The following is a 13,581-nucleotide window of genomic DNA, read 5'->3' as shown; positions in this document are numbered from 1 at the left end:
TATTATAAGAATTACAAGATGCTTACACTTGTCATAATTACAACCACAAGATCACAAGCTGTTAGGCTTGGTACACTGTTATCACGGTTTACCTCAGTTGATGACAATTAATACGACACGACCAACTTGCTAGACTATTTTTCCTGGCTGAGAAAAGCTACAGATGCCAGTCTAATCAATATCTTTGTGCCAAGTATAAGGGGAGGATTGAATAATCCAGACACCTTCGAGATATGGCAATGCCAGTCACTACAATTGGTGGTCAACTGAAATCTTTTGAGAAAACATCTACCAATCAGTTGACAACTTTTTAGTGTCCAAATCTAGATTTAGTAGAGATCGATTCGTGTGAGTGCTTGAATAATATCTTTCCAACCTCGGTGGCCAAAGGTCTACAGAAACTGACAAAGTTGAGTGTTGAGAATTGTGGGGTGGAGGAAGGAAGTTGTTTTATTTACACTCTACATATTATTAAACAAACTCACATAATTATCAAGTGAATGGATCAAATTCGTTGTTTCAATTCAAATTATATCTTATGTTTGGTTTGGTGATTAATCCCGTAAAACTTTGGTGGACGATCCCTTTCTTCTCCTCCATCACTTGGCGATGGATCCCATGGCAATTGTATTTCCAAAATATAAACATGTAAGTCTGTTTTTTCTTTTTTTAACATCAAAATAAGTTTCACTGGTGGAGCAAATTTTTTTATTTTTAAGAAACACACCTTCCTTTTACTAAAGTACAAAATGACACCTTCATTTCCTAATACAAACACATTCACCATTTGAATGCTCAATATTTCAAGAGCTAGTGATGGAGAACAAAGTGGTCGTCCACCAAATTTTCATGGGATCGATCACCAAATTAAATATGAGATGTAATTTGAATTGAAATGACAAATTTGACCCTTACACATGATAGTCACGTGAGTTTGTTTAATAGAAGATTAACGGGAGTTTGGGTTTGAACTTAAATTGCTAACATGACTCAGAAGTCAAAATGAGGGTTTAATTAACAACTTTTTCATTATAAAAGTCACGTTAAAAATGTTGTGTCACCACGGGAATCATGAAAAAATTTGGCCAAATTATTTTATATAGAATTGGGATCAGGAACTCAACCCCATATTTTGATTTTTTTTCCCTTAATTTTCAATATGTCTTATTAATTATGCTTTATTCAAATCAAGACATGATTGATTGACAAGTCTATTGGCAATTTAAGAAAAGAGATCATTTCCGGATCTCTTCCACCAAATTCATCAATCCGGATCCTTGAAATTTGATCAAATGACTAAAGTTATTATAATTTTTAAAGGACATCTCTGTTTTTAGCTGTTTGATCAAATTTTAAGGGTCCGGATTGGTGAATTTGATGGATTTAGTGGAAGGGATCTGAGAGGATCCCTTTCCGTAATTTAACATGCCTATTGAAAGTAAAGTGAGTATATAATAAAAATATTCGACGTGGCAAATGATGAAAGTGAAGTGGCACATAGCATCAAAGTAAAAATTTACCTATGCATTTACAAATGCTTTTAAACTATGTATTATGGTGTCATCACTTGGAATAAACAAGTGCAAGGAAAAAACTTTGGTGTGCAAAAATAATTTTTCTTTTTCCTTTTGGCAAAAGTACGTTGAGCAATAAAGTTTGGGAGACCGAACCGTGGAAGAATATGAAAGGATTGGGGGGGGGGGGGGGGAATCCTGTTTTGAATGTTATATTCTTCTCTTGCGCTTATGCTCTTTTGCTTTGCAGAACTCTAATTTAATTCATTTTAGATGAAAGGCACACACTACTGTATGTACATATAAATTTAAAAAAAATATGGCTGCCAATAAGAACATATGGCTCGTTTTGTACACATGATTTCATTAGAATGGAGAGCAAAATTTAAAGGTATATTGAATAAACTGTTTCGGTTCAGTGAACAAGAAAAATTCTCAAAAACAATTGTTTGATATGGTATTAAAGTGGGCAAAGCCCGAATTATATTACTACCCTTAAAAAGTAGAAGATCAATGGCTGATGTTTAAATAGGTTGCAAGTGTGAGAAGGCCTTTTGACGAATGTAGAAAGTCTGACATCGAAAACTTGACAATGACTTAACAATATAATGACAGGTTCTACTACTAATTGTTATACTGTTGATCTTTGGTTATAGAACCTCACACTTAGTGTATAGTATACATATGGTTAAATGCAAATTAAATACGGCATGAGTGTGATTAATTAGTAGTGCGTTGTCTCTCTAAAATTTTAGAGTAATGCTAAGTAGACCAACTTTTTTAGACTAAATTTGCAAACCATGATGTGTTATTAATAAGAAATAATTACGTTAATCGATGTTTAAGTAATAAGCCAATTATCAACAACTGTTAGATTATTAGGTTTGTTGAAAGTAGTGGTTCTATCCACTACGTAAACCTAGGTTAGTTTATGTAAGCAATTGTAACTGCATGGCCAACTAAGCCCTAGTTTCTAGGGATCAGTAGAAGTTGGTTTATTTTCAGACTTAGTCATATACCACGTTTAGGTTAGTGTTTAACGTGGGTTGCACTTTTATCTTTCTGTTATGTAAGGCTTATTTATAGCCGGTTTGTTCTTTGATTAATGTTAAGTGAATCTCCTCCCAGTTTGCAAAGCTCTTATTCGATAAACACTTGGTTCTAACATTTGGTATCAGAGCCCCAACCTGGGGCTCTTGATCGAAGCTTGAGAGATAACAATCTTTTGAGTGAAGAGATACGAGAATATGGCAGGAGAAGGAAGTGGCTTTGTGCAAGCATCCATTCCAAAACTGGATGGGCATTATGACCACTGGGCGATGCTTATGGAAAACTTCCTACGTTCAAAGGAATATTGGAGTATTGTGGAGCATGGAATCTCTGCAGCAGCAGAAGGAGCCACAGAGGGGCAACGGAAGGTGCTCGAAGATCAAAAGTTGAAAGATCTGAAGGCGAAGAACTACTTGTTTCAAGCAATTGATCGAGCTGTCTTGGAAACAATCTTGAACAAGGATACGGCTAAGGAAATTTGGGATTCGTTGAAGCAGAAGTATCAAGGGACTGCTCGAGTCAAGCGAGCACAGTTGCAGGCACTTCGAAAGGAGTTTGAGATGCTTCACATGAAGACAGGAGAAACTGTGAATGAGTTTTTTGGTCGAACTTTGACCATAGCAAACAAGAAAAGGATCAATGGTGACAAATTGACAGATGTAGAAGTCATTGAGAAGATCTTGAGATCAATGACTCCTAAATATGACTATGTGGTTTGTTCAATTGAGGAACTAAAGATTTAGACTTTCTCTCAATCGATGAACTGCAAAGCAGTTTGCTAGTACATGAGCAGCGGATGATTGGACATGTTGTGGAGGAGCAAGCACTAAAAGTAGCCTATGAAGACAACTTTGGAGGAAAAGGACGTGGCCGAGGAAGCTATCGTGGAAGAGGTAGAGGAAGAGGCCGACAAAATTTCGACAAGTCAACGATTGAGTGCTATAATTGTCATGAATTAGGGCACTATCAGTATGAGTGTCCTAAGAAAGACAAGGAAGCAAAGGCCAACGATGCAGAAGCTAGTGAAGAGATGTTGCTAATGGCGTACATGGACACTCAGGTGATCAAAGAAGACATTTGGTTCCTCGACTCGGGTTGCAGCAATCATATGTGTGGTAAGAGAGAGTTATTTTTTGATTTTGATGGAAGTTTTAGAGAAACTGTGAAACTAGGGAACAATACTAGAATGGATTTTTGGGGAAAGGAAACATTCGACTACAAGTGAATGGAATGACTCAGGTGGTCACGGGGGTTTTCTATGTTCCTGCTTTAAAGAACAATCTTCTAAGCATTAGTCAGCTTCAAGAGAAAGGTCTTGCTATTCTCATTCAACACGGGAGGTGCAAAATATATCACCCTAAAAGAAGACTGATCATGGAGACTGTTATGGCTGCAAACCGCATGTTCATTCTTGTTGCTCAGTATCAACTCAATGTCCAGGCATGTTTCAATGTTCTCACAGATGATCCAGTTCAATTGTGGCATTGTCGATATGGGCACTTAAGTCTTGGTGGCTTAAAGACTCTACAACAGAAGCAAATGGTGAGTGGACTACCTCAGATAAAGGACTCGTTAAGAGTGTGCGAGAACTGCTTGGTAGGTAAGCAATCAAGAGATCCTTTTCCAAAAAAAAAAGTACTTGGAGGGCTTGTCAAATTCTACAACTCGTTCATGCAGATATATGTGGACCGATAAAGCCTACATCCAATAGTAAGAAGAGGTATCTACTCACCTTTATTGATGATTTTAGTCGTAAGACTTGGATCTATTTTTTAATAGAAAAGTCAGAAGCCTTTCGAACCTTTAAAGCTTTCAAAAGCCTTGTGGAGAAACAAACTGATGCAAGTATTAAAAGTTTGCGCACTGATCGTGGAGGGGAGTTTACATCTCACGAGTTTGTTGAGTTTTGTGTTGAGAATGGGATTCAACGACAACTGACAGCAGCCTACACCCCACAACAAAACGAAGTAGCTGAGCGTAAGAATCGGACCATAATGAACATGGTTCGAAGCTTACTAACCGAGAAGAAGATGCCAAAGACTTTTTGGCCTGAAGCAGCAAACTGGACAGTTCATGTGCTCAACAGGAGTCCCACATTTGCAGTAAAAAACAAAACACCCGAGGAGGCATGGAGTGGTACGATACCATCAGTAAGTTATTTCAGGGTTTTTGGGTGCATTTCATACGTACATATTCCAGACAACAAGAGGATCAAGCTAGATGATAAAATTATGAAGTGTGTACTACTTGGAGCCAGTGAAAGATCGAAGGCATATTGGCTATTTGATCCGGTTTCGCAGAGGATCATAATTAGTCGTGATGTTAGATTTGATGAGAATAGTAGCTGGGCTTGGGATGAGCATCACCATGAGGCTGTCATAGCAGATTTGAAATGGGATGATGATGAAGATAGATCAATTGAAGCTGATGAAGCTGATAGTCAGGGAGAAGATGAAGACGGATCCGATGAAAATGGAAATGACACAACCAACAATAGTGGATCAGATTAAGTCTCAGAAGCAAGTTCATCCAGTCTAGAAGAAAGAAGACCTAGGGCTCTGCCGGTGTGGATGAGAGATTACGTAACGGGAGAGGGATTGTCTGAAGAAGAAGATATGGTGCACTTAGCTCTTTTAGCAGACAGTGATACAATGCATTACAATGAAGCTGTGAAAAGTGATAAATGGAGGAAAGATATGGATGTTGAAATAACAGCTATTAAGAGGAACAAGAATTGGGAATTGACAGATTTACCTCAAGGTGGGAAGATGATCGGAGTCAAATGGGTTTACAAGACTAAACTGAATGAGAATGGAGAGGTGGACAAGTACAAAGCTCGGCTTGTGGCTAAAGGGTATGCTCAAGAATATGGAGTTGATTATGCTGAAGTATTTGCTCCTGTGGCTAGGTTAGATACCATTCGGGTTATAATTGCACTTGCTGCGCAAAGAGAATGGACAATTTATCAATTGGACATGAAAAGTGCCTTCTTACATGGAGAAATCAATGAAGAAGTGTTTGTAGAACAGCCACCTGGGTATGTGCAGAGAGATAAGGAGCATAAAGTTTACAAATTAAGAAAAGCTTTATATGGACTTAAACAAGCCCCTCGTGCTTGGTATAGTCGTATAGAAGCCTATTTCTTGAAGGAAGAGTTTGTGAAATGTCCCTATGAACACACTTTGTTCATCAAAACTGGAGATGGAGGTAAAATTCTCATTGTTTGTCTTTATGTTGGTGATCTCATTTATACTGGCAATGATGAATGCATGATCACTAAGTTTAAGCAGTCGATGATGAATGAGTTTGAAATGACCGATCTTGGTAAGATGAGGTACTTCCTTGGAATTGAAGTATTGCAACAGGTAGATGGAATATTTATCTGCAAAAAAAAATATGCTCAGGAAGTATTGGAAAGATTTCACATGGGAGGTTGCAATCCAGTGCACAATCCTATTGTTCCAGGTACCAAGCTAACGAAGGATGTGACTGGGGAGAAGGTCGACAGTACTTTCTATAAACAAATCGTGGGGAGCCTCATGTATCTCACAGCCACTCGGCCTGACACCATGTTTGTGGTAAGCTTAATTAGCAGATTTATGGAGTGTCCAACAGAGATGCATTTGGCAGCAGCAAAAAGGGTTTTGAGGTATTTAAAAGGCACAATCAGTCTTGGATTTCTGTACAAGAAGGGATGACATGTTGAGCTCAGAGGCTACTCAGATAGTGATTATGCAGGTGATTTAGATGATAGAAAGAGCACATCAGGGTATTTGTTCATGCTAGGTTCAGGAGCTGTGTGTTGATCTTCTAAGAAGCAACCTGTGGTTATGTTATCAACAACTGAAGCCGAATTCATAACATCAGCTTCATGTGCGTGTCAGGCAACCTGGTTGAGAAGAATAGTGAAGGAATTAGGTCAAGCTCAGCAAGCCTCTACAATGATTTTCTGTGATAATAGCTCAGCAATAAAGCTTTCCAAGAATCCTGTAATGCATGGTCGAAGCAAACACATAGATGTACGTTTCCACTTTCTTCGTGACTTGACTAAGGATGAATTGTGCAGCTGGTCCATTGCAGCACTCAAGAGCAAATAGTAGACATATTAACCAAGCCTTTGAAGACTGATGCTTTTCTGAGGATGCGTGAGCTTATGGGAGTGTGTCTGGAACCAGGTGTAAACTAATTGCTTAGCAATCAGTTTAAGGGAGGATGTTAGATTATTAGGTTTGTGGAAAGTAGTGGTTCTATCCACTACGTAAACCTAGGTTAGTTTATGTAAGCAGTTGTAACTGCATGGCCAAATAAGCCCTAGTTTCTAGGGATCAGTAGAAGTTGGTTTATTTTCAGACTTAGTCATATACCACGTTTAGGTTAGTGTTTAACGTGGGTTGCACTTCTATCTTTCTGTTATGTAAGGCTTATTTATAGCCGGTTTGTTCTTTGATTAATGTTAAGTGAATCTCCTCCCAGTTTGCAAAGCTCTTATTCAATAAACACTTGGTTCTAACAACAACTACATCGTATGATTTACAAAATTTAATCTAAAATTTGATCTCCCTAGCATTACCCAAAATTTTAACGTCTATCCCTGCTACCGTATCAGCCAACCCCTTCCAGGCCACATCCACCACCACCATTTCAGAAACAACGATCTCATGGAAAACTTTTCTGCCTTTATGCGCACTGGCAGAATTTCAAATTAGAAAAGAATTGGATATCCTTTTTAACATCCGAATAGGCCACTCCATCAAGGATAAGTCTCTTACTTAGAGATTTCTGGTCTCCACTCCACATTCCAATAAATCATGTGCGATCGTAATGTCAAAAGAACTTAAAGCCGAAGAGCTTGAATTGAGCAACAATCGAAAGTAAAGATTTATGACAATACAAAATGGTTGAAATCCACTCTGAATCTGATCAGTCAATAAAAATTAACAACGCATATCAACGTAAGGCTTCAATATAATAGCATGAACAAACTTCTGAAAAACATCAAAACTGTTTTCTTTGTTGAACTAGTTTAGTCTTCCTCGAAGTCTTCTCCGAGAAGCATACTTCTGAAAAACATCAAAACTGTTTTCTTTGTTGAACTAGTTTACTCCATATTGTATTTCATGTATCAGCACTATATCATATACGAGAAGCATACAACAATAGATATCATCTTACGTATGTCCTGTTAACTAATCCATTACCAAAGCAAAAAGGTAAGGATTTAAAACTGAGTTTTGATGTAACCGTATGATTATGGGAAAGCTTTCACATTGTCCTTCATGAGTTCTTAATGTAAGTCTTTGCTTCATCATATACATCTTTTATTGTTTGGATATATGCTACTCGTATTCCTTTCTTCTCCAGAATCCTTCAAAGAATTTCTCTTGGGATCATACCATACGTTTTTTTTTTTCCAAATCTATAAAGACCATGTTCAAATTCTTTTGCATATTTTTATATTGTTTCATCGATCTTTGCAAGAGATAGATTGCCTTCGTAGTCGTGCGTCCTGACATGAACCTGAATTGATTGTCTAAAACCAGTGTCTCTTACCTCAGTCTATGCTCTATTACTCTCTCTCAAAACTTCATTATATGACTCATTAACTTAATACCTCTATAGTTCATGCAATTTTGTATGTCACCCTTATTCTTGTAAATAGACATCACACGGTTATAAAATTATAGTGTATATATTGAATTGGGATCTGACTCCATCCCATATTTTATATTGTTTTTCCAATACACAATATATCTCATTAATTATACTTGATTCAAACCAAAACATGATCCATGGACAAGTCTATTGGCAATTTAACATGCGTATTGAAAGTAAGGTGAGTGTATAATAAAAATATTTAACATGGCAAATGATGAAAGTAAAGTAGCAAATCAACCCTCAAAGTAAAAATTTACCTAATTCATTTAGGTAAATGCTCTTACATTGTGTATTACGGTGTCACCTAGAAATAAACAAGAGTGCATGGTGGGTGAATTTTTTTTTTCTTTGGCAAAATTGAAGTGTATAAAAGCAATGAGCAATAAGGATTATAGTAGCCTTAGAGCATCTCCAAAGGAAATGTTAAAAGGCATCACTGGTGTTTTTCAACCGAAATGCCAATTCTTATGTGACATGACATGGAATGGTAGCAAAATGAGTTGCTATCAAATTTGACAGCAGCTTCAAATCTATTTTTAGTGGGTAATAAATGTTTTTTATAATTTTTGTTTTAAAAATACTAACAATTATGAAAAGTAAACAATACAATTAACAATGGTTTAAATTTGACATATCGAGTGGAGAACAAAATTTACAAAAAGATCATTATGACACATAAGAGCATCTCCAAAGGAGATGTCGAAACTATCACATAGATTTACAATAGTAAAAAATGGCAGCAAACCCTTTCCAACCGAGCTTTCAGTTTCCTACATGGCACTGAGTCATTTGAAGTTAAGGTCTTTTGCTGTCAAATTTAACAGCAGGTATCAAATTTATTTGATAATTTTTTAATAATTGTGAAGCAATAGTTAATAAATGTTATTTGTATTCCAAGAATTTGATTGGTTATCTCGATAATTGGACCCCACAAAGAGATAAAAAATAAATAAATTATTAACATATCGAGGGGTGAAAAAATTATACAAAACGTCAAACTACCACATAAGCCATCAAATTTCATTTTGATGTTTTAAATTTGACATCAAAACATATATTCTTCTCATGCCAACCTTTTATGCCCCTTTGGTTTGCAAACTCTAAATTTAATTGATACAAGATATTTTAAAGAGAAATGTAAAACAAAAGGAGAAAATGTGAGTTTCTTTTTTTGTATTTTAATGAGAGATGCTATGATAACATGTGAGTGATGTTTGAAGAAAAACAAAATTTGGTCTGTGCAAAACTAAATAACCACCTATAACTTTATTTTGTGAAAGAAGATAAAACTGTCTTTTTGCCTTATTTTATAGGTAAGTTAAATGAGAATTATTATTGACACTCCAGATCTCATTTTACACTCCAAACTTTCAATAAGTAGAAAGAAAAATACACTTATAAGGAGTGTAAAATGAGATTTTTAAAGTGTTTCTTTCCATTTAAATTTACGGTTTCAACATTATAAAATGAAACAAAGTTATGAAAAACATCAAAACAACTTGGTTATCTAGCTGTCTTCCTTGAAGATCACTGTGGCCTTGGACATCATCTTACTTTCATTTAGCTTCTGTACAGCATCAGATTGCTCGGGTAAATGAATTATGGTCAATTGCTCCAGCTTCTCGGCATTCTCGAGTATATACCTTGCAAACTCAATCCCATTCGACCCACTGGAAAGCGCTATGGTAACCTCCTCAGTTTGATGAATAAATTCCAGATGCTGGAGCTTCCAGTGTTCTACATCAAACCTAGATGCCTGGAAAAGCAAAATGTCAACAAGCAACCCAATTGATATATTCCAAACGATAAGAAACCATACAAATTCTTTAGAATGAAAAACGTAGACTAAACCCCTACATCAGATTTGGTGTCACGACTTGAGTGATAACCTACGTATAAAGTACACAAATTGGGCATTCCTCTTAAAAGAGAGTACAATGCAGGAACGAGCTCATCAGAAAAGCTCCGAATATCCATTTCCAAATACGAAAGGTTATTGAATCGAGCTTGTGTAGATCCTCCTTCGCTGAACAAAGCCTGCAATGACATAAAATGGGAAACGTATATCATGTTTCTCAATTCACATTTTATCCTATCAAGTATCAAGTGAGAAATAAAGATTAGTCAGGTTAAAATATATAGGTCTGAACAGTAAAATTCAGAATGAAGGATTGTCGTTCTCAGTACCTTAATGGTTGCTTCATTTATAACAAGATATTCAACCCTGTGCATACTGCAAAAAACCTTTAACAGGTTGTCAAAGTCATCTGCTTTAGGCTCCAGAAACATAGATGCTTCTTCTACACATTCTAATTTTCCCAGATTTGCTTTCTTCATCACATTCCCCCTCCAAAACAAATATTTAAGTTTTGGAGCAAAAATATTTAACGATTTGCCTTTAGACGAACGGAATCTCCAGGAAACGCGTATGGTTTCAAGTTTCTCACCTGAGATGTTAAGATGGATTGGGGTACAAAAGCCGTCATATAGTTCAAATTTTTCCAAGGACGAGCTTTCAATGGTGATATTTTTTATGCGACCAAGACCGCAAAGAATTAATTCCTTGATGGATTTGCAGGAACATGAGATCCACTTGAAAAACCCCTCGTCTTTTATTTCTACATTCATCAACTCCAAGTATTCAAGGTTGGAGGAAAAAGCAACCGAAGGTGTTTTAACAACGGAAGGCATATTAATCACCAGAGACTTCAAAGTTTCACAAAGGAAGATACTAAAGGGAAATGCTAACTTTTCATCCAAAAATATATCAAGGACTTCAACATTACACCTCACTGCATTGTGAATTAAATTGACTATTCGAAAATTCTCATTTACACAGAAGCATGGTGTTCGATCTCTATTTTTGATTAAGTGACCAGTCCAAAACAGACGAAAGTACTTTATCTTATTATCCCCACGTTTAAGCAAGAACCTATCCAATGAACTCAACAACTTCAACCTAAACTCACATGTAAAGTGGCTGGAACCCTTGGGTGTTCTCTTCGGTAATAAATCACCGAAATCCAATGACGGAGTTGACAGATAAAGTTCTATGCATCTTTTGGACGCAATGCTGAAACAAGTGAGGTCCCTTATATTAAGGAAGGAAAGGATGTGATGAGTAACTCCAATCGGGAGATCACTGAATCTATCTACCATAGTCATACTCTCACTACGACTTGCAGTAGCCAATGCGTTATTCAATTGAACACTGAAACATCAATTAACCAAAACGAAAATTCTGAAATTAATAAGCTGTTTCGAAGTACCTAATCGCATAAAGCCAGTTTGAACATGTGCGAGCTCAAATGCGTGGATGCGCCTCCAAATTCCTTGGTCCTACAGATTCTGGAATTTGATGAATTCGAAGAAGAGCGCAGCAAACCCTGGTTTTATACTTTTTTTTAACTGGTATGTAGCAAACCCTAATTTTCTCAGCCGCAGCCCTTCGATCATTTTTCAACCTGAAGGGCACACAAAGACAAAACCCTTCTGGAAATTTTTTGAAACTCGACCACAGCCCGATCCAATCACTATTAGAATTTGGACTCCAATCCAGCAAACGAGAAACATGAAAGCCTCTCTCAAGAACAGCAAAACCCCAATATCCTCTCCCTTACTTAGCTCGCCATGTTTGCCTACAAAGTCACCAAGTCAGAAGTAATCGGTTAAGCTCCTGCGGTTGGCCTTAATTAGCACCTGAAATGACTAGAAACCGTCACAAAGGGTTTATACGTACAAAGGACAAGCAAAACCCATATGGGTTGAACCAAACGAGTCTACCCTATATGCAACCTACAAGTAGGCATGTCGATGGAGATCCGGATCCTATCAGATAAAATTTATTGGAGATGGGTCTACGGATACAATCCGATTATCCGATTAAGTTCCAAAACCATTAACCCGTTAACGGAACAAATCTGGAGCTGGCATAATCTGATTCGATTTAAGATTATATTTATTTTTAGGGAAATTTTATTTAAATTCATCTAACCTATTTTTACACCCAACTTACTCTTTGCACCCATTTAATTTTAAACTAAACTATTAATATCTCCTTAAACCCAAATTTAATTCCTAATAAACCCCATAAACCCAATTCAATATTTGGATTTATTTTGGTTTGTTTTATTAACACCTCACATTTTATTTACTACATCCCACATACTTAATACACCCCAAATTTACTTTTTAAATTAAAATTTTTCTTAACACACCCCACATATTTTCCAATACTACCCTCACACCTCACACACATCTCATACACCCCACACCTTACATCTCACACACCCCACAATCATCAACTAATTAAACATACATCAAACTCTTCATCTCTTTCAAACAAAAGAATAATCCATATTTTAAAGACAAGAAAGATGAATTAAATTTTCGTATAAAATCTCCATCTTGTCGTTTGATTTATAAACATTCGTCAAATTTTCTTAAACAATCACGTTGGATTCTAAGAAGCCTGATGGACAAATGGTAGGAATTATTCTTATAAGGTCATGTTAGTTCTTACTAGCCAAAAAACATTGAATTTCATCATCATCAAACAGCCACAAAAATATTACATTTAAGTACATCTTAAAATTTTTAACATTATCCAGTTTTCTTCCTATTTCTTGGATTCCAATTAGAGCATGGCTTTGCAAAAAGTCAAATTTTTATTCCATTATTTAAATAATTTATTGAAAATATCTATTTTCATCAACTTGTTTGTCCCGTTCATCAAAAGATCTATTTTCATCAACTTGTGGAGAATAAGAGCAGCTATAAGGGTTCGAATATTAGAGTTACGAGTTGTTTAGTATTACATTTTTAAGTGGGGTGATTCAAAGACATGTAGGGTGTTAATAAAAAAACCCTTTATTTTTACACCCATTTGATTTTTAGAAGCTAAATTTAATGTGTTTAGACCTAAGTTCTTTGCATGGTTTTCCACCAATATAAAAGCTGATAAATCAATTGTTACTTGAAAATATGCATGCATGCTAAAAATCACTGCGAAAAGCGATGTGTATAGTTATGGGGTTGTCCTTTTGGAGATCATAACTAGGAAAAGGCCAGTGGACCCATCATTCACAGATGGACAACATGTGATTCAATGGGTTCGAGGCCACCTGAAAAGTAAGAAGGACCCTGTTGAGATTCTTGATCCTAAACTTCAAGGTTACCCAGACACATAGATACAAGAAATGCTCCAAGCTCTTGGAATCTCACTCCTCTGCACCACCAACTGGGCGGAGGATCGTCCCACGATGAAGGACGTGGCGGCATTGTTGAGAGAAATTTGACACGATTAGGGTTCAGTGGGAAGCGAGGTGCATAAGCCGGCTACCAACGCCTTGAAGAATTCATC

General features: G+C 36.5%; 1 protein-coding gene across 1 annotated transcript; it reads right to left on the bottom strand.

Annotated features, from left to right (window-relative positions):
• Positions 1-9,657: 9,657 nt before the first annotated feature.
• LOC126592626 (uncharacterized) lies at positions 9,658-10,773 on the bottom strand. Its single transcript, XM_050258382.1, has 4 exons — positions 10,667-10,773; positions 10,407-10,463; positions 10,077-10,256; positions 9,658-9,975 (listed from the first exon to the last, which is right to left on the bottom strand). Exons 1-4 carry the CDS (start codon positions 10,703-10,705, stop codon positions 9,727-9,729), a joined length of 525 nt encoding a protein of 174 aa, XP_050114339.1. The 5' UTR covers positions 10,706-10,773; the 3' UTR covers positions 9,658-9,726.
• Positions 10,774-13,581: the final 2,808 nt, after the last annotated feature.

This window comes from Malus sylvestris, chromosome 12 (assembly GCF_916048215.2).
Source record: "Malus sylvestris chromosome 12, drMalSylv7.2, whole genome shotgun sequence".
Classification (NCBI taxonomy): Eukaryota; Viridiplantae; Streptophyta; class Magnoliopsida; order Rosales; family Rosaceae; genus Malus; species Malus sylvestris.
This window is presented reverse-complemented; position numbering and strand designations above follow the sequence as displayed.

Coding starts and splice junctions, on each gene's coding strand:
- LOC126592626 (XM_050258382.1), bottom strand. CDS start 10,705: ATGACGGCTTTTGTACCCCAATCCATCTTAACATCTCAG. Junction 10,464..10,666: donor AATCCATCTTAACATCTCAG/GTGAGAAACTTG, acceptor AACCTGTTAAAG/GTTTTTTGCAGTATGCACAG. Junction 9,976..10,076: donor GTCGTGACACCAAATCTGAT/GTAGGGGTTTAG, acceptor TTGCTTTTCCAG/GCATCTAGGTTTGATGTAGA.